This window comes from Pleurodeles waltl, chromosome 8, assembly GCF_031143425.1.
Source record: "Pleurodeles waltl isolate 20211129_DDA chromosome 8, aPleWal1.hap1.20221129, whole genome shotgun sequence".
Taxonomy (NCBI): domain Eukaryota; kingdom Metazoa; phylum Chordata; class Amphibia; order Caudata; family Salamandridae; genus Pleurodeles; species Pleurodeles waltl.
The window spans coordinates 713772855-713793436 of record NC_090447.1 but is presented as its reverse complement, the minus strand read 5'-3'; the positions used below and the strand labels follow the sequence as shown (position 1 = coordinate 713793436).

The 20582-nt window shown below is 39.4% G+C and overlaps 2 protein-coding genes across 5 annotated transcripts in view; one reads left to right on the top strand and one right to left on the bottom strand.

Annotated features, from left to right (window-relative positions):
* Nucleotides 1-5005, top strand: part of FILIP1L (filamin A interacting protein 1 like) — an 840953-nt gene extending 835948 nt beyond the window's left edge. For all 4 annotated transcript variants that reach the window (XM_069204872.1, XM_069204871.1, XM_069204874.1 and 1 more), the window contains one exon: nucleotides 1647-5005. In XM_069204872.1, the coding sequence (XP_069060973.1) occupies nucleotides 1647-4404 (2758 nt within the window). In that variant the 3' untranslated portion in view covers nucleotides 4405-5005. The remainder of the gene's footprint in view (nucleotides 1-1646) is intronic.
* CMSS1 (cms1 ribosomal small subunit homolog) overlaps nucleotides 1-20582 on the bottom strand; it is a 1251672-nt gene that overhangs the window by 1106556 nt on the left and 124534 nt on the right. The window lies entirely within an intron of this gene.

Sequence of the window (20582 nt, the reverse complement as noted above, 5' to 3'; positions counted from 1 at the left end):
GTTTTCCTTTCTGGAATAAAGTGTTAATAAACTTACATGCAGTGCTGAGTGACCGAAGATTTAAGTGATTCTGTGGCTGCACTGTTTAGCGCACGATTATGGAATTATTGCATTTGTCAAATAATCTGCACAGCATTTAACTGTTAAACATGCACAGCATCCACCGTCAAAGGAGCCTGAAGTTAACCCCTGGTTCTCCTTGGCCTAGATCAACCTTCTTTTCCATTCAGCCATGCCATGATAACAGAAAGCCGAGTAGAATTCTCCCATCCTCCTTTCCAGGCTCCAGTGATACTATGATCTATGGGAGGAGAGAGGAAGGAAGGCGCCTGTGGGCCCAGGTCCACAGCCTCTGCCGCTCTCTTTCCCTTGCCCAACCCACATATCCTGGAGAGGCAGAAGTGGAGAATAAGTCATTGTAATGTTGAAAGCAGTGTTTATATGCAGCTTGCACCCCACTGTCTTCAATGGCTCTCTCAACATTACAGTGTTCTAATTGCTTATATAAACTCTTCTCATGTGTTTAATAGGTTTATTACTCCACCATGAGACAAAGTTAAAAATGGCCCCCAGGGACTTAGTGTAGCACAGCCTCTTCTTTTATAATAAATTGGTCTAACTTTTGAAATTATCTAATGGCATCCCTTTATAAAAATACTTTTAGACATATTGGTGTCTAAATCTAGATAATACACGAGATAAACCTAATGGTCTGGTAATTTATTTAGGTGTTTTTTGGTAATGCAAATATGAACAGGATCATCTACATAAAGTAAAACTGGGATAGTTTTGTTAACCTTCTTAGGGGTGTCCCTCTCCTTTTTCAAGAAGGATTCTAAATTATCTGTAGATACAGTGAAGAGAAACAAGAGCATGGCCTTGACAAACGCTCCTAGCTTAGACAGGAATCTGCACACCCCCCACAGGCACAATACCCAACTCTAGCTATCAAGCCACAAAGTAAGCTTTCAGAAAATTAATAATGGTCCAATCAAGCCTGATGCTCTATATAAGGGAAAGAGTTTCAATCTTTTAACCTAATCAAAAGCTAAGCTAAGGTCCACAAAATCAGGTGTTGGCATACACATAATTACAGGTCGTTTTATTTAAATTGAGACACTGCTCGACTGTGCCTTGCCCAGCTCTAAAACCATACTGAGTGTATGCAAAAATACCATTTATCTGGTCTCGAGGCTAGTTTCTGGCCATCTATACCCTCTCAACCACTTACTGTTCAGTTATTTGGAGATATAGATCTGTAGCATGATGGCTCACCTGTCAACCATTTTAAACTAAGCAACAATAACTGAAGTGACCAAGAGATGGATAGAGTATGTTTACAGTCTGGTTAAGCACATTTGTTAATATAGGAGCACAGGCATCCTTTCATTTCATGCTCAGATTTTCATTTGTTACTGTTTTTATTAAGTTCGTATTGCAAATTCTATATGAGTGTTTCATTACTGAAATTGTTTTAACCCCTCACCTATTACAAACATGTATGTCCAAGTGCATATAAGCATCTCATTTACCTACTATGTCTAGTCTTAATATTAAAATTATATCTGCATATCTCATTTTATAATTAAGATACTAAACGCTTACACTATTTATTCTAAATGTTAAACATTACATATTTATTTTAGATTAAAAAAGCTACTTGACCAAGAAACAACCTACCAAGTAAAAAAGGAGAAGGACAACAACAAGAAAATTTCAAAACTGAAAGAAGAGCTGACAAAACTGAAATCATTTGCTTTGATGGTTGTAGATGAACAACAAAGGCTCACAGAACAAGTGAAACAACAAGCCCAGAAAATTCAAGAGTTAACCGCCACTGCTGAGCAAGCTCACGAGAAGCTCAATATTGCTGAAGTAAGAGCTCAGGACGATGAGCAGAAGGCTAGCAGGCTTGAGATTGAACTGCAGATGCTAGCTACTAAACACCACCAAGAACAGGAAGTAATGATGGCAAAGTTAACAAATGAAGATAGTCAGAATCGTCAACTCCGCTTAAAATTAGCAGCACTCAGTCGCCAAATTGATGAACTAGAAGAGACCAACAAGACCTTACGAAAAGCTGAGGAAGAACTGCAAGATCTCAGGGACAAAATGAACAAAGGTGAATGTGGCAATTCCAGCCTCATTGCTGAAGTGGAGGAATTAAGAAAACGAGTATTGGAAATGGAAGGTAAAGATGAAGAACTGATCAAAATGGAGGACCAATGCAAGGAGTTGAATAAAAAATTAGATAAAGAAGCAGCACAGAGCAAGAACCTTAAAGTAGAGGTTGAAAAGCTCAACAAAAGAATCACAGATTTGGAAAAATTAGAAGATGCTTTCAGTAAAAGCAAGCAAGAATGCCATCAACTGAAGTGCAACATAGAAAAAGAAAAAGCAATCACAAAGCAGATGCTAAACGAGATTGAAAGTTTAAAGGTCAGGGTCAGAGAATTAGAGGCTATAGAGGCAAAGTTAGAAAAAACTGAGTTTACTCTTAAAGAGGATTTAACAAAGCTAAAAACGTTAACAGTGATGCTTGTGGATGAAAGAAAAACTATGACAGAAAAAATAAAGCAAACCGAAGATAAATTTCATGTAGCTACTGCACAGCTTCAAGCTGAACAGAACAAAGTTACAGCTGTTACAGAAAAACTGATTGAAGAAAGTAAAAAGGTGCTGAAATCGGAGAACGACCAGCAAGACAAGATTTACAGTGTGACAAAAGAGAAAGATGATTTAAAAAGCAAACTAAATGCAGAACAATCAAGGGCAAATGATCTACTTTCAAATTTTAACATGCTAAAGAAAAGAGTGCAAGCTCTGGAAGCAATTGAAAAGGAGTTCCTTAAAAGCAAACTCAAACAAGAAAACACCAAATCCTCTGCAGCAGTCAATTTAGAAAATAATAAAATTAAAGAACTTTCACAGGAAGTTGAAAGACTTAAGCACACTCTGAAAACCATGAAGGCTGTGGAGGATGATCTTATGAAAACTGAAGATGAATTTGAATCATTAGAGCAACGATATCTCAATGAACAGCATAAAGCCAAATGCCTTTCTGAAGAACTAGAAGAAGTCAAAAGGGAACTTGTGAAATATAAACGTGCTGAAAATTCAGATTGTAATCAAGATCAGCTGCTTTTCAAAAAGCTGAAGGAGGAGGAGGCAAAGTCTGGTCATCTTTCAAGGGAAATAGATGCACTAAAGGAAAAAATTCACGAATATATGTCAACAGAAGAAAAAATATGCCGGCTAGAGGGAGATCATTCAAATCTGCAGAAGAAACTTACTCAGCAAGAAAACAGAAACCGAGAACTAGCGAGAGAAATGGAAAGTCTCTCAAAAGAACTAGAGAGGTACAGGCGTTTCAGCAAAAGTCTAAGACCTAGCCTTAATGGAAGAGGAATTTCTGATCTTCAAGTCTTCTCCAAAGAAGTCCAGACTGATCCTGCAGACAACAAACCACCAGATTATAAGACCCTGGTTCCATTAGAGAAAGCAGTCATTAACGGGCAGTTGTACGAAGAAAGTGATACTGAAGATGAAGACACAACTGATGAAGAACAACCTTTGCCATACAAATGCAATTCATCCATGACAAACCCTGCAAACAGAAAGTTATGGATGCCATGGATGAAATCCAGAGAAAGTCAGTCGCAAAATGAAAAATTTAATAAAAAACAAAACGGAAATTATGTACAACCAGGAGATCTAGTTCTAAGTCACACCCCAGGACAACCTCTTCATATAAAAGTTACTCCAGACCATGGACAAAATACTGCCACTCTTGAAATCACAAGCCCCACTGCAGAGAATACACATTCTTATACTAGTACTGCAGTAATACCAAACTGTGGAACTCCAAAGCAAAGAATAACAATTTTTCAAAATGGTTCTTTAACACCTATAAAACCAAAAGTTGTGGATGGGTACAAAAACCAAGAACAAGTAAGGCCTCCACTAAGTAGGAGTTGTTCAACAAGAACTAGAACACCCGACTCATGTGGATCAATAACTCCAGAAAGGACAATGTCTCCTTTTCAGGTCTTGGCAGTCACAGGTTCCCCAGAGCAAGTGTTTTCTCCTGAGCCAATGGAGACTGGTGGGAGCCATACAGTCTTTAGAGTATCCCCTGAGAGACAGACAGGGTGGCAGTTTCAACGCTCTAACAGCTACGGGTCCACACCTAGTGTAATAACTACTGAGGATAATAAAATCCACATTCATTTAGGAAGGCCCATCAGTCCTTGTTCTCCAGTGCCTGACAATAAAACTGCCACACTGTCCAATGGAATGCCAAGTAGATCCCCAAATAAAATCACAAGCAGTATCACTATTACACCAACAGCCACACCTCTCCCACGACAATCACAAATAACAGTAAGTAATATTTATAAATAATCCACAACCATTTTCGTACCCTATGCCACAAACCCATCCTTATTTTTTACCCATCCCTCAAAGAGCTATTGAAGCACATTCGTACTATGGAAAGACAGTATTTACAATATGTGCAAAAGACCGCAAAATAAACTTTGAGACTCACCTACTTAGTGATGTCATAATTTGCACTTCCTGTATATCTTCTTCATTTAAATATCCATTAGGAAAATATTTAGTTCCTTGTATTAAATGCATTTTTATGTAATTTCGTTTCCCCAAGTGAACCTCGACTGTAATTGTTGTGTTGACATTTTTCACTTTTTGGATGATAAGTGGTTGACTACTGTTATATTCTGTTTTATTCTTTTAATTTACAATGGCTGCAATAATTAGGTAACTGGTGGATTTTTAGCTTTGTGATGCTTCTATAACAGATGTTCAAATGTAATGAATATGTGACCACTCAAGCTCTTGCCTCATGTTTGAGTTGAAACCAAAAGACAAGACAAATCAGCATCTACCATTCAACAAGGAAATACGCTACAGAACTATGCTATCTTTTTTCACAATTATTTTTCAGTAAACAGGTGTGGGAATAAAAATATATTCTGGAACCTTACTGAATCGTAAAACTATCCTTTACTGTGATGCAGTAATGTCACATGCTCACCCACAGTTTATTAGTTTTACATAGTTCAGCTGTTCAAAGCCAAACCAAAGAATGTATAACTCACATCAAAGACGGGTAGAACATTAGTGAACTTCTTAAGAAGCAAGAGCCCTGTCATGTGAACCACTGTGTGTCCCAGATTCTTAGATAAGGTAAGATAAAGCAACATTATAGTCTATTAAATCAAACACAATAGGTTTTTGTACAGCTGGTATTCTGAACTCACCTACTGGAAGGTGCTTTTGTAGTAATAGTAAAGAAAAAAGAGGATTGGTAAAATAAAATATTTGCCTAAGGCTACACAATTTGGTTAAAGGGGTAAGCCGCGATTATTTCAGATTTTCTGTTTTCACTTTGTATAAACCTGCCGTTTTGGATTGAGCTTTCAGTTGCGCGCCAACCTCTATATGCTACAGGGCAAAAACGTACCCATACATTCTTCAAAGTTATGAGGTGGGCCATATAATATCTTCGGTGAATACGCTTTATTAAGCTGGTATTAATTGATTATGGTTTTCATACACTGGTGATGAGAACATCCTTTTCAAGGGATATATCTGTTGGACCTTCACACAGTCTATAGGAAACAACCACTCTTGGAAGACCACAGTGTGCCTTTGAAGTGACTGGCTATTGATGTATGTTCACAGCTACAGTAACATTGCCAACTGAACGTCTACATGACAACTTCAACTTCCCTTTCAGATGTAGCTTAAAAATAATTAGAATAGCTGCAATCAATATCGTAAACTATTCAACTGCGTTCTTTCTGTTCAAAATCCTTCATTAAAACACATTTCAAACATGAAGGTAAGGAACAACATAAAACACAGTATGAAGAGACAGTATTCTTAATTCTTGGTAAATTAACCCCTTCAGCAAAGATGCAAGTAATGTAAAATACCATCATTTATGACAATTAGGAATAGATATGCACATGTAGAAACAACTAGTCAGGAAAGATCTTAAAGGTGTAAAGTGTTTTTAAGGTGCTAGCAGTTTATGAGTCAGCGTTATAAGCTGTTTGCCAAGACGTACACTTGCGTCAGGGTAATGAAACCGGGTGAAAGTTTTTAAGAAATTTCCCACGATGTAGGGCCTAGCATGAACTTTCAGCAAATGCAAGCTTAAGCTGAATCACTGTCAATACCAAATGTACCTTTGCACACCTCGTGACATTAAATGCCTTAGAATCGTTCAGCGAAATAACACAAAATTGACATAATTTGTCCTTTAATATATTTCCCACTTTGCCAATTTACATCTATGTATTGTTTTAGCTCTTATAACATCTTTCAGTAACCATTTTTATATTCACTATCTGCAACCTCCTGCCAATCAAATACGAGGAAGGAGTTCACTATCAGTTCCAATAAGTTCTCCAACTCCTCTCAAGTGTCTCAGTGGTGTTATTCAACAAGGCTTAGGCTGACATTGGGACCTTAAGAACCAAATATACAAAACAATTTTACCAGAAAGGGAGATGATGTATTTTCCAGATAACTGCATGAAAAGGCAACACCAGAAAATTCAAAAAATACCTTTACATTTCAGGAGAAGGCTGTCTTTAGTTTTAACTCCAAATGCTGACTTTCAGGTCTGCAGTAAAGTATTTACCAGAATAGACAAACATGCCTTTACCTATTCAGTTTACAGAGTGAACAAAAAAAAACAGTCTGCTCCATCCTATGCTTTCATTTCTTGCAGAGTAAAGAACAAATCTGATATTCTTAAATTCTTGTGATTTAAAAGGCTCTCTTAGTGTGCCAAGAGTGTGAAAACACTGTCTTGACGAAGCCCCGCCTTGAATAATGGTGGCTGACAGGTGACCAAACTCCAGTGCTCAGTGACCGCTGCTTAAAAGTGCTGATCTCATTGCCAGGACCTCAAAAATATGATTTCTAGATAAGGCTTTCCATTTGAGCACAGTGTTGGACATGCTTCAAAGCAGCATAACAGAAGAACCACTGAGAGGAAATGACATCGGAAAACACAAATCTAAAAGTCCAGTGAAATTAAGATCACTCCATCCAAAAAAGATACACACAGACCTCCCACTGCTTGTCCAACCGTGTGTCTCCCCATATACATGTTTTCTCACTTTACTAAGCCTTAGCAATCTTCTCAAAGCTCCAAGACGTGTTTTCCCACCTTTTATTGTGGTAGTCAAACATATGTCAGTGGAGAAGGCAGGATTACAGCAATAAAGGGAAGGAGGTAATCTTAAAAGTAATTATTGTTAACAGCAGGATTTGCATTGTAATTATTCCTTTGTATTCCTTTTGGGTTGGCTGGTGCTTGGAATCAGTGACAGCTATTCATCTGCCCAGGGAGTACCTGATGCCCTTGGCTCATGCTCATGTTCATGCTTCTCTTCACTACTCTATTAATTTTCTTGTATCTTATTTGGAGTTCAGAAGGGTGACTAGGCTCAGTTCCTGCTGCCTTTGCATCCATTCAGGTGTCCCTGAGCTGCTGACAGATCATGTGATTGGTGACATCATGCACAACAGCACAGCGTTTCTGTAAAGTCGAAATGTCATTCACGTGCCAAAGGAAAATATGTTTTCAACTGTGCGAACCAAGAGAGGCAAATCAGGCCCTTTCATCAATTTCCCAGCTTCCTTACATGAAGAATTAACTTTTATAATCTAAAGGATGTGCTGTCTCCTGCGCTACAAGTGTTAGATTGGATCTGTGAATTTGGTGTTATTTACAAGACAACCCATGGCCATTTATAAAAGCCTTACGTACACACTTCCGAAGTTAAGTGCTTTACCAATTAAAGCACTTTATTTGTCATATTTAGCATTCTACTTGTCCAACGCTCCTAGTTTATGGAGAGGTCGAAGCATTTTCTTCCAGGGCAATTCTTTCACTCTACTTATGGTCTCCTATGGCGATTCTTTGTTTTAGTAGGAATCCATCCAAGGGATAATGTTATTTAACTCTTTACACCTGTCTGGGTGAAGTGTCTTTAATCACGGAAAGCCATGTCTTCCTCTCGTGAAGTCATCACCTGCCAATTATCAAGTCTAAGCTATTCTAATTAATAGCTTCTACCATATTATCAGTTTCTTGACTGTGCCCTCGAATGTTTTGGGGGAAAAGTGCCTAAGAAATCCCATAAACCAGGAAAAACAGGAGTACTTGAATCGCCATTGCTAATTTATTGCATTTATTAGCAGCACTCTTGTCCAAACCGCTTAAAGTAAAATTATACAAAAGATTTGGAAAACGACAATTAACTGCTGGCAGTCCCATAAATAGATGTTGGGTAGTAAACTCAAAAAAATGTTTTTCCATCCTTCTAAACCTTGTGGAATGTTTCACAGAAACCCCCCAGAAACAGAAGATACATATATCAGTTCATTCACATACTCTTAGGTTATACAGAGCTTTTTGTTGAAGTAAACATTTACTCAGATGAAGAGCCTAAAGAATACTACCTACACAGGAAACGAGGAGCACCTCCTGTCCTGTCAGTAAGGCTGCCTTAGCTCTGGAACAACAAACTAAATTTGAGGCGCTACAATGCTATGAAACGTAAACTTTGTAAACTATGGGAAAATTAGGCCTGGGTTAAATTTTCATTATGCCAACATATTCTTCTGTAATGTGCAGCATTTTGCATCATGTTTGTTCAGCAAAATTCCAGAAAACCCACCCCATCCATTTCAAGTCTACCAAGTATAAAACCTACCCAGGAGCACGGGAACAATATGATCAAGCAAAATGAGAGCAGCTGTTTTTGGTGACACTTGTGGTTTTTGTGCTATTTTTATGAATTATTAGCTGGGGTCAATTGCAGTTCACCACAATAAGTAATGTCACTTTTCTTGTCAGGTCCAGTAACTGCTTCAATAATTTAAACCGGAGTTAAACCCCCTAGGAGCTATGGTACAGAGCAGGCACTCTTAAGGAAAGGTGGAAAGAATTTAGGAGTACAAATTCCACTCCAGTTCATAAAAATAGGAACTAAATTAATGAACCAAATAAGACAATTCCAACAAAAACACAATAAGGGGAAGCAGAGATCGGAACTTTCAAAATTTCGATTTGAAAATAGCATCAAAAAGCGTTAAGCACCAAACAGGGTCCTCTGGTTGCGCCTGACCAGGAACTAGGCTTAATTTAAGGCCGACCGGGACGCAGCACAGGTTAAATATAAAAACCAGGTTTCCTAGTCAGAAGTTTCACTTTCTGACTTATTCTTTGAAATCGAAGTGAAAAATCATCAGCAGAGCAAGCCAGCAGGCTGTGGCTGAGAAGGGCTCCACAAGACTGGACAACCATTAGATGAGATCCAGGTGAAGTAGTTGAAAGCTCCAAGCAGGAGAAATGCAAAATCCGCACACAAGGATTGTCCATTGCCAGCTGAATACTTTTGGCGTCTTTGCCCATTTGTGATTTAGTAATTTTTTGTAGCTCAGATCCCTCCAGAGAAGTAAGGCTACAAGCTGTAGCCAAATAGGGCTCCACGAAGGTGGATATCCTCTTTCTAATATCTTGCTAAAACAGATTTGTTTTTGTGGAAAAGCTCAGAGCGGGATCACCCTGAATCTTCGGCCCAGTTTTAAAGCACCTTTGTTGGATTGACTTGCCAGGTCTGTCCCGTCCCTCTCGAGGTCTTTGGACCCAGAAGGTTTCTACCTCCCAGGTTTCTCAGGATGCTGTGAGGAGACACACCCAATGGCCCCAGGACCTCAGGAATAGCACTTGTGGGTCAGGACACACTTCAACAGATGCCGCTAGCAAGGTCTAGTGCAAGTCCAGTTGAAACTGGTCAGCTGGGCTCTTCAGGAAAAAAGCCTTCTAAGAAGCTTGATGAAACTGCAGGTTAACAGGAGGTCAACCAACAGACCCTTGAAGTCCACTTTTTGTCCTGGGTACAAGTGGGAACAGTTCCTGTTTTTCATCTCTCCTCACATGGCTTAACAACAGGTACAGTCCTTATTCTGTCTTCACAGGTCCAGTAGTGTTCGTAAGAGGGTGCCACATTTAAGCCTAACTCTGGTCTGTCGGTGGGAGTGACAGGTGGCCCTTTACTAACCAATAGAGAAATAGTTCCCAGGGGTAACCTAACTGTTTCAGCAGTTCCCTTGAGTCCTGCTGCAAACAATCCCACAGTGTCCATCTATACCTAAAATCAACATGTCAGAACCTTTCACCCCCGTATGCAGAGCTTCTGTGTCCACCCCAGAGATGTGTCAGGCAAAGAAGCAACTCCACCCATGTGGTCCCTTCCAATCAGGTCAGGGACAGTTATCCTCCCACTTGGATTAATGCCTACATGACTGGGTGGACAAAAGAGGGCCCTTCCCAGGTGTAACATTGCCTGGGACAGGGTAGGCCTCTTAAGCTAATCAAGTTTCTGGACAGTGCCCAGATGGTCATCATGCCAGAGGAACAGAACACCTCCTCACACCCAAGGCCTTTGTTTCAGCTCTGGGAGCAAATTCACACCTCATTAAGGCAGCTGTTCAGCTACCAAGTGACAGCTGAGAATCATGCATATGGACTTCTAGATGGCTTTAGGTAAGGAAAAGGTAATTTCTAAAAGTACCTTTTCCGCAATATTTATTACAAATCCAACTTTACAAGTTAATTAGGCTTATAATAAATATTTTGAAATCCAAGAATGAATTGTTGACCGGTTACCTAGCTGTAGACAGCATTATTAAATTTAATATTTATCCTAATGCTTTCCTATTGAACAGCTCAACCTGCTACAGGAAAAATAGCTTTTGGGGTCCTTTTCAGTAAAACGACATGTTTGACATTAATCTTTTACATGTCCCACTTTCAAATACCATGCACCTTCCCTTATGGGCAGTAAGGCCTACTCAGGAGTGACTTATTAATACTGAAAATGAGGGTTCAGGCCTATTAAAAGGGGCTAAATTGAACAGGTCAAATTTGCAGTATTAAAGCAGCAGTGGCAGGCTTACAGTGGTAGGCTTGCGGTCATGTTTGTACTGTCAATGTAGTGAGTGTCACAATGGGTGCTGCAGTCCACTAGTGAGACTTAACATACAGGTCCTTGGTACACCTTTTGTACTAAGGGCTTACAGATAAGTTTAACTTGCTAAAAAGGAATATAACCAATGTACCCATGTTTTAGGGGTCAGAGAACATGCGCTGGGGCCTGGTTAGCAAATTTTCAGTGAACAGGGTGAGAAAAACAGCAGCATCAGTCCAAAATAAAATGGGGGTGATCATGTAAAAGGAGGCATTTTCCTACAAAGGTGCTTGTATATTCTAAATCACTTTCCTCTGGTCTTCAAATCGCGAGACCAACATGAATAGCTGAATATACTCTTTGGCGTGGCTTGACCGAACCATACAGCTAATTCAGAACCAATATTCAGTACAATGTATTTACAAACTGCACAAGTATGGCATGAGTTGCATCTTTGCCGATCACCTATGGTACACATAGTGCTGAAAATAAACTAGTGCTGTCTAATTTGACTGCGCAAACATTAAAACGATCATGATGAGGAAGGCTCCATCGCCGTACAGCACTCGAATGCAGAAGACAACAGACTTGGGGTCTAAGCCTAAATGAATTTCTGCAAACCAACTAAAATCAGAGAAAAATCTGAGAAAGTCCAATGTTAAGATTGTAGAGTGTTCGCTCAGCCCCAAACGAAGGGTCATGAAAAAAGGCTAAAGGAAAATGACTTGCTTAATTTGAAAACTGAACAAACTTAAATAACACAAGTCCTGTAGAGAATGTATAGAGAAAAAATACACTGTTTTTGGACAGAGAGGTTGCAGTTCGCCAATCACGATGGCTGATATGTCGGTGGGGTGGCGTGGTGAGTAAAAGAACAATGGATTAAACCCAGATCTGTGACTGGAGTGCGAGTGTGAAAAGTTTTAGCACTCCCTCTATCATCCTTTTGTGTTGGGAAAGCAGACATTCAAGCCAATGTTTTCAAATACCGTACAGTACCTACACCATTGCCTTTATTCTTAAGTTCTACTTCACAAGCTATGGACATTTTTTTCTTATTCCACCAATTCCCATCACTCAATCTAACTGCATTTTTGCAAATATTTTCAACTCTTTTGGGCGCAGAAAATTTTGACTCTGAATGATACTTGCATTCTTAACTTTTACATAATCTCCCACCTTCACACTAATTGTCTTTCTCGGTTCCTCCTTATACTTATTGTGAGCTAGCTCTCTCCTTTCACTAATCTTCTCAATCAAGCTCCCATCAATGGTAAACTCACCCATCCACTGTCTTGTTAATTTGGTTGCTAGAACTCTACCTCTCAATAATACAAAAGGAGATACCCCTGTATCTGCGTCGGGGTAGTATTCACCCGCCTCAGCTAAGTGCACATTCTCCTTAATCACTCTACTGAATCGTTACACAAGACCATTACTTCTAGGATGATACAACGACGCTTGGACATGCTTAATGCCCGTGTGTACCAGAAAACTGGCAAACTGAGCTGAAGTGAACTGACAGCCATTATCCATCAATATTTCATCAAGGATTCCCTCCCTATTAAAAACAGATTCTAAGAATTCAATGTTTTTTTTTTTTTTTTTTTAGAATTCAGCACTTTTACAAATTTAAGCTCGGCCAATGCTGTAAAAATCATTTAATACCACACCATATTCGACCATTCCACTGACTGGACAGCACAATAGGACCAATAATGTTTATAGCAATTTTGCTCCATGGTTTACTAGGTACCTTTATTGCCTCAATAGGAGTAGGCAAAGTGACTTCAGACTTGTCACTTATTGCACACATCAAACAATCCTTCACAAAGTGTTCTACACTTTTATCCAGCCCTGGCCACCAAAATTTCTCACGAATTCTCCTCTTCATAGCCCGCATTCCTTTATGACCTTCATGGCACAGGGTTAGTACCTTGTTCCTCATACCCTCCCGGCACAATCAGAACATCGGATCGCATTAAAATTTTATTAACAACTGATAATTCACCAAAAATTTGTTTGTAAGCCTCACTTACTTTTTGACTAGGTTTACACTCAGACCACCCTTGAAGAAAACCTTGTTTAACTTAATTGTTCATCTTTTTCACACGCTTCTCTCCACTTGGCTTCTGTCACAGCACCATCCAGGAGGCAATCTATGGAGCATACCAACTCATCATCCACATCAATCCCTTCTTCATCCTCCTTATTTTTACACTCACTAGGAAGACGAGAAAGACAACATGCAAGTACATTTCTAGCTCCAGGCACATATTCAATTTGGTAATCATACATTTGTAATCTGTACTCCTGTTTTGCTATTGTGGGAGTAGCATGTTGTGCAGCAGTGGAGAACAACTGCACCAGAGGTTTATGATCCCCTGACTGTAAAATGTATGCCCCACAGATACGTTTTGAAATGCATAATCCCCCCACCAACACGCAAGGGCTTCCCTCTCTATGGTTGAATAAGTAAATTCAGCATCTCTCAAGCTTTGCGACGCAAGAGCAATCACCTCGTCCTTACCAAGTTTACGTTGCAACAAAACAATACCCAAACTTTTCTGGCTGGCATCAGTCATAATTAGTATTTCATCCCTCGTGTCAAAGGATTTTAACAGAATGGCATGTGAAACTTCCTTCTTTATGATTAAAAATTCTTGCTCACACTTTGAACACCACTCAAACTTGACACGTTTCTTCAAAATAATACTTATAAGTTTTTCTGCACAATTAGGAATAAATCTGGCATAGAATTCAATCAATCCCATAAAAACCTAACTTGATCCTTATTGCATGGGGATTGAAAATACTCAATAGCTTTAACCAAACTCAATACATGTTGTGCTAAATTTACATTTGTTTGCCTTGAGAGTGATTCCCTTGTCTTTTAAAACTGACAAGGCTTGTCTCATCCTTTCATCATGTTGATTTTGATCCTTCCCAAAAATTAAGATATCATCCTGAAATGCAATGATTCCCTCCAGATTTTTGAACAAATTATCCACAACCCTCTGGAATACGGCAGAAGCCAATGCCAAACCAAATGGCTTGCGTTTGAATTGAACCAAACCTTCAGGTGTATTAAACGCTGTTAAATGTCTTGACTCAGTGTAAACTGATCTGGTGGTACACAAAAGCCATAACCAACAAACTAAACCTATTAGCATTCTTAAGGGTGGACATCATTTCAGTAATGTTAGGTGAGGGGTGATCTACCCAAATTTGTGCATTAAGATCTCGCAAGTCGACACACATACGCATTAATCTGTTAGCTTTGCAAACAATTACGATTGGAGCAATCCAATCAGAAGCTTCTATTCTTTCAATGACATCCTGTTCACATAACTTGTCGAGCTCCTTCCTTAACTACACTTGTAAACCTAAGGGTACTCTCTGAACCTTATGCACCTCAAGTACAGCATTATCTGCCACCTTAATTTTGTGTGTGAAACCCTTCCTAAACATCCCAAGCGCCTCCCTGAACACACCAGGAAATTCATTTTGCCATGTGTTATCTTTCACAGAAAGTACATGTTTATAGTTCCTGCTTGAGATTACTTGATCAGAATTGTTTGGATCAAGTAAAATTCCCAAACTCTTTTGATCGTTCCACCCCAACAAACATATATCATCCTTTGCAACACACACAGTTCCCTTTGACGTACTTCCTTGAAAATTTAATTCAACTTCATACTCACCCAGCACCTCTATAGATTTCCCTCCATAACCCACCGGTCTTACGTTAGACTCCTTAAGTTTAATGTGATCAAAACACTCCTTCCATTTCCTTTCACTCAAGAGAGTATGTGGTGAACCTGAGTCAGCCATTACTCTTACTTCGTTCCCATTAATAAACAAGTTGTAAAAAGGTCTTCTAAACTTATTAGAAGACACTCCACAAATATTCTCCACGCTCAATTTAGATATGTTAGTAATGGTTAGTATTTCATCCCCCTCAATGGTGATTGACTCAATACCACTAACATTTCCATTAAGTACCCTGAGAACTTTGCCACTTTAGCCTTACATACTCTAGCAAAATGACCCTTTTTAAGGCACTTTGAATTTTTTTTACCCAGTGCCGGACACACACTCGCATTTCCTAAGTCGAACAGGCTACCGCACCTATAACATTCAGATTTTCTCAAATTCTCCTTTTTATCAGATGTCTCTGGCCTGACTCTGGCATGACTTTCCTTAGCCATCTGTTTAACCAATGATACACTCTGATGTGACCCTTTGTCATCAGACATTTTCATTTGTTCCATACAAGTTGTCGTATTTTGTATTCTAGTAAGTTCCACTGCTTTTTCTAATGTTAAATTCAGTGTTGATAATAAAGTTTCTTGCACATTCCTATTGTTAATTTTTTCAACAAGTTGATCTCATATCATTTCACCCTCACATGCCTTATAATCACATGATACAGCTAAAATTCTCAAGGCATCCATAAAAACTTGTAACAGATTCACCAGAAATGTGAACTCTTTTGTAAAACTTCTCTCTCCATAACGACATTCTTACATGCTTTGAATCTAACATCAAGAGACTTAATAGCTGAAGAATCTTCATCAATTCCTCCATCTCCCTCACCTTCTGCTAGAAGTACAACTTCTTGGAGAATGTGTTTCAAAATTTTGTGGCCTTCTGATCCTAAGCAATGTCGAAGAATGACACATTTTTTCTTGTGAGTAAGAAGAATCGCCATCCAGCGCATCAAGATAAGCCTCGAATCCCTCTTTCCACAATTCCCAGTCTCATGCCGAAGAAGCAGTGTCCGTAGTAAAAACAGGAGGTGGTATAATGGAGTGTTGCATGACGTAAGAATCAGTAATTCCAATATGACACGCCTTATATTATGTGATGTGCGTGTCACCGTTTAATGATAGCAAAATGTCCCAAAATTGTACAATGGGGAACTCAAATTAAACAAAGTTTGTGTAAATGTAAATGACACGCTTTATGCAATGTGGTGTGCGTGTCACCGTTTACTCTTTAGTGCATTTAACTTGCACGAAGCGTGTTGCCTGGTTACCTCCGAAGCAGTACTCGAGAAGCGCTGAGAGACGCTGTACACGCGTTGACAACGTGTAATGTAATGGATGGAAGAGGATCCCCAACATTATAAACAACCTGTGGGTTTCCACAGCAACAAATGCTGCAGAGCGCGCACGTTTTTCAGCTCTGATGCACGCACTCCAAATATTAAGCCCCTCGTCCCAAACCTCGGGACAGAGAGTCCGCCGAGAAAACACCGCCTCGCCAATGGCCCAAGGAAACGTGCAGCAAACCAAAGTGCCTCACCGTTTTCAGGCTGCACGCATGGATGAGGGTATCGTCCGGACAGTGCAGCTCGTCACCAATACAAAGTCTTCGTTCTTACAAGTAAGTTTATTGAAAAGCCAGGACGATATATATAACAAGTATTACTCGCAGGGCTCCCTCCAACTGTCTCCCCATACTCTCCACATTCTCATCACACATTCTCATCACACATTCTGTTGAGTCTCGTGCCTGCTGGTTTGACAACAAGCACAAGACTCAACAGCACAAGCCCGAAGACATAAGGCAAGACCCAACACAATCATTTGCGTCTTGCGTCAATTTTAGGTCACACTTCATCATATACAAAGTTATCCATACAGAAGTTCAGTAATATCAGCAGTAAAACTCTCGCTCTTTGGCAGAACTAGCACAAGATAAGAGGAAATAACATGGGACTCGAAGTCCCCAAGGAAAGTGATTTCCTCATGCCTAGGCCTGAATGATGGGCTTGAGGTAGCTGCCACAGACGACATGCCATAAATGTCATGGTCAGACAATTATGACGTCTTAACTAGCAGCACTTAGATTCTAGGGCTTGTAGCTTCATGTTCCCCTCAATAAGCAAGGGCTTACAATTCCCATGCTTTGAGTTCTGAGAGATAAATACAATTACGTTGGTTTGTTGTTCCCACTGCATGGGAGAGTTGCAAGCTTCTGCTGGATAACATTTCATTACAGAGGCTGCATTAACAAGCAGTAGGATCATGCTGTAAGCTCAGCACATAGGTCCTCCTATTCTGGAGCACGCACATGGTCAGAGCAGAGTAGTAAGCCTTCAGTATGCAGTGTTACAAGACTGATAAATGTACTGAGACAACAACAAATGATTTAAATGTTCAGAATTTTTGGCACACATTCTAAAGTGGTCAGAAGATTTTTTCCCTTCTAGTAAAGAGCAAAACAAACAACTTTGATGCCCTAGTCTGTTGTGATTGTGGTCTGGTCACAAGAACCATTAGGGCATTTTTGGTTAGACAAAAGCATGGGGTCTCCGGCGTGGGTCTCACTTTAAAGAGAAAAGCAATTCCATGATTTACTAGGCCGGTAACATAAAAAACAACTGAATGCCGGCTGCTTTAGCAGTAGTACGCTCAATGACAAGCAGCATTTCACATGCACTTCACAAAGGCAGCACAGAAAGTGTCCCAGGACCTGCCAAATGGGGAGGCAGGCTACCCCAACCCTATGATGATATCGCCCTATTACTCTTTTTCGTAACCTTTCTTGATCCATTCTGAGTGTTTTAAAGATGACATACATTTAAAAAAGTAGCCTATCAATACCCCTAAGTTTGGAAGACTTAGAAAAAGTGGGGCTAGGAGAAACCTACACAGTATCACAGAGAATGTCGTTAAAGCCTGAAGGATAAGGTTCGCCAAGTCTCTTGGTTATGCCACTTTCTCTTTAATGTTCCTGTACTCCAGTCGTTGTTAGCATGTAGTTTGTCAGGCATGTAACCAACTTTTCCTTCAGCCCCATCAGATTTTGAGGCACAGTATGGTCAGAAGAGGTGAGATCAAAGAACAGCACAAGAGGAACCCAGGTATATTGCTCCCTTGTGAATTAAAAAAACTCTTCATGTGTAGTAAGCGCTACATTAAAGAAATGACAATTAGCGGTTGTTAATGAGTGAGAAGCTGCTTCTGCGAAATGCGCCCCTTTAAGAGAGACCAGAGGGGGGTTATATAAAATAGATACATGATCATATTTGGAAGACTATCCAAATTATAGATAAGACAAACATACTACATACCACGTTTGTTTCTATTGCTGGATGCCCAAAAAGTGTTTGATAATACCATCAGTGGTAAATATTAAGAGCCTGATCAAGAGATTGACCTTAGGAGTCCGATTTAGATCGTTTGTAATAGTGAATTAAGCTACACCTAGAGCTTGACAAAGGATTAATGGCCAGATTTCCTCAGAACTTAATATACAACATGTACAATGGTAAACTTGACAGGAAGGCCCCTTTCCACTTTAAGCTTTGCCCTAGCCACTGAACTGTTAGCCCACAAACAGAGATTAAATGGGAGGTACATGGGGCTCTAAGTAGTGCCACAGACCAAAAGATTATCCATGGCCGATGGCACCTTGAGTATGTTGCAGGACCAAAAGAGGTGGAACAATTGTATTTGGCCTCAGGTTTCCTTGTTAACATCATTGTTTTTGGACATTCAAGAAAGGAACAAAGTGACCTGAGACATTAAACATACCTTTAATTTCAAAGTTGAAACAGTTTAAAATCTTTACAGAATAATCTCACCAACCGCCACTCTTTGCTGTACAAGTGTGATATCACTCCAGTGCTTGACTTCTAGTTAACTGACTTTGACACACCTTGGAAATGTTGTGGCTAGGTAGAATTATCAGTATGAAAATGATTTTCATGCTTTATGTGTTGCAATGTATTAGAGCCATCTCCCTCAAATAAAAACACAAATAAGTCAAATAACTCAAATCAAAGTAATGATTACTGCTTTTATCTGGACAGTAATCACCTGAGATTTAAGATAAAGATCTTATTGAAATCCGCAATGGAGGATAGTCTGGAAGCTCCGGATATTGAAGTAGAAGTAGTTTTGAGGTAGAAGCAGTTCGACTGAAAGGCCAGTTGAGGAGACAAACACTGACTTTCAGCAGATACAGCAAAATGTAGTATATCCACATGTGACTTACTTTGACTTTCTGAAAGCCAGAAATAAATGTTATCCTTTCAACAGATTAACAGAAAATCTAGTATTGCATTTGTATTGCCCCAAATGCACAAAGAAAAAACTTTTCTTTTCTTCCCTTGCTCAATAACTCTGTTTTTCCTGTACATAAGGCACCTGGAGAGTTGATCAATGGACTTGAAGGGAGAGAGGTTCTTTAACTTTGAAGCCAGTTATAGGAGTCTGGGACTCCTCTTGCGTTTGAAAAAAGCGAAGCTCAAGATAAGGTCGTCAAGAGTGAAAGATTTCAAAATAATCAACAGCGTCACTGGGCTACTGACCCACAACTAAACAAAGGATGCCTGAACGAGTCTAACTGGACATCAGGATCCACATTTATATGCAGCTCTGGAATTTAGAAAGCTACAAGGGAAATGTATATAAGTGTAGAAATAGTAATAAAACAAAAAGCTGATTAAGAGAAATCAAGAACAATTTGAAAGCTGGTGACTTAATTTTTTAATTTGCGAGCAGAAGAAATCAAATTCTTCTGAAATTGTCTTTCGATAGAACTTTACTTCTGATAGTTTCCACAGGATTGCTCCCCGTCCACTTGTCTGATAGGTGCCAAAGGGTGTGTGATATGTTGGGCAATATTTCCATATTTGCTAGGAAGTCCAGAAGGTGGATCTCTTTTTAAACCAACCCTCAATCACATCAAGTAAATTAGAGAACAGCTCCTCCCCTTCTTAACCCCTTTGCTGCCAGGGCTTTTCCCCATCAGGTGGCAGGCATTTTTTTGACTATTTGGAGCAGTTCGAACTTAGGTCCTCATACATTTTTGTTCACATAAGCTACTTATGCCACATCTGTGCACTTTTTTCATCAACATCCTAGGGATTCTAGAGGAACCCAGAGTTTGTGGGTTCCCCTGAAGGAGACCCAAAAATTAGCCAAAATAACGCAAAAAATATTTTTTATTTTTATTTTTAAAAATGGGAAAAAAGGGCTGCAGAAGAAGGTTTGTGGTTTTTCCCATGAAAATGGCATCAACAAAGGGTTTGTGGTGCTAATATCACCAGCTTCCCAGCTTTGATGAACAGGCAGACTTGAATCAGAAAACTACATTTGTCAACATAATTTTGGCATTTAACTGGGACATACCCAATTTTTACTATTTTTTGTGCTTTTAAGCCTCCTTCCAGTTAGTGACAGAAATGGGTATGAAACCAATGCTGGATCCCGGAAAGCTAAACATTTCTGAAAAGTAGACAAAATTCTGAATTCAGGTTTTCCTACAGAAAATAACAGCTGAAAAATAAGAATATTGAAATTGATGTGAAAAAAACAGACTTTTTCTCCACGTTTTACTCTAACTTATTCCAGCAATGTCAGATTTGTGAAACCAATATACTGTTACGTCTGCTGGACTCTTCTGGTGGCAGGGATATATAGGGATTGTAGGTTTATCAAGAACCTTAGGGACCCAGAGCCAATAAATGAGCTGCACCTTGCAAAGGGGTTTTCGTTCTATACCGGGTATACAGCAATTCATTTGCTGAAATATAAAGAGTGAAAA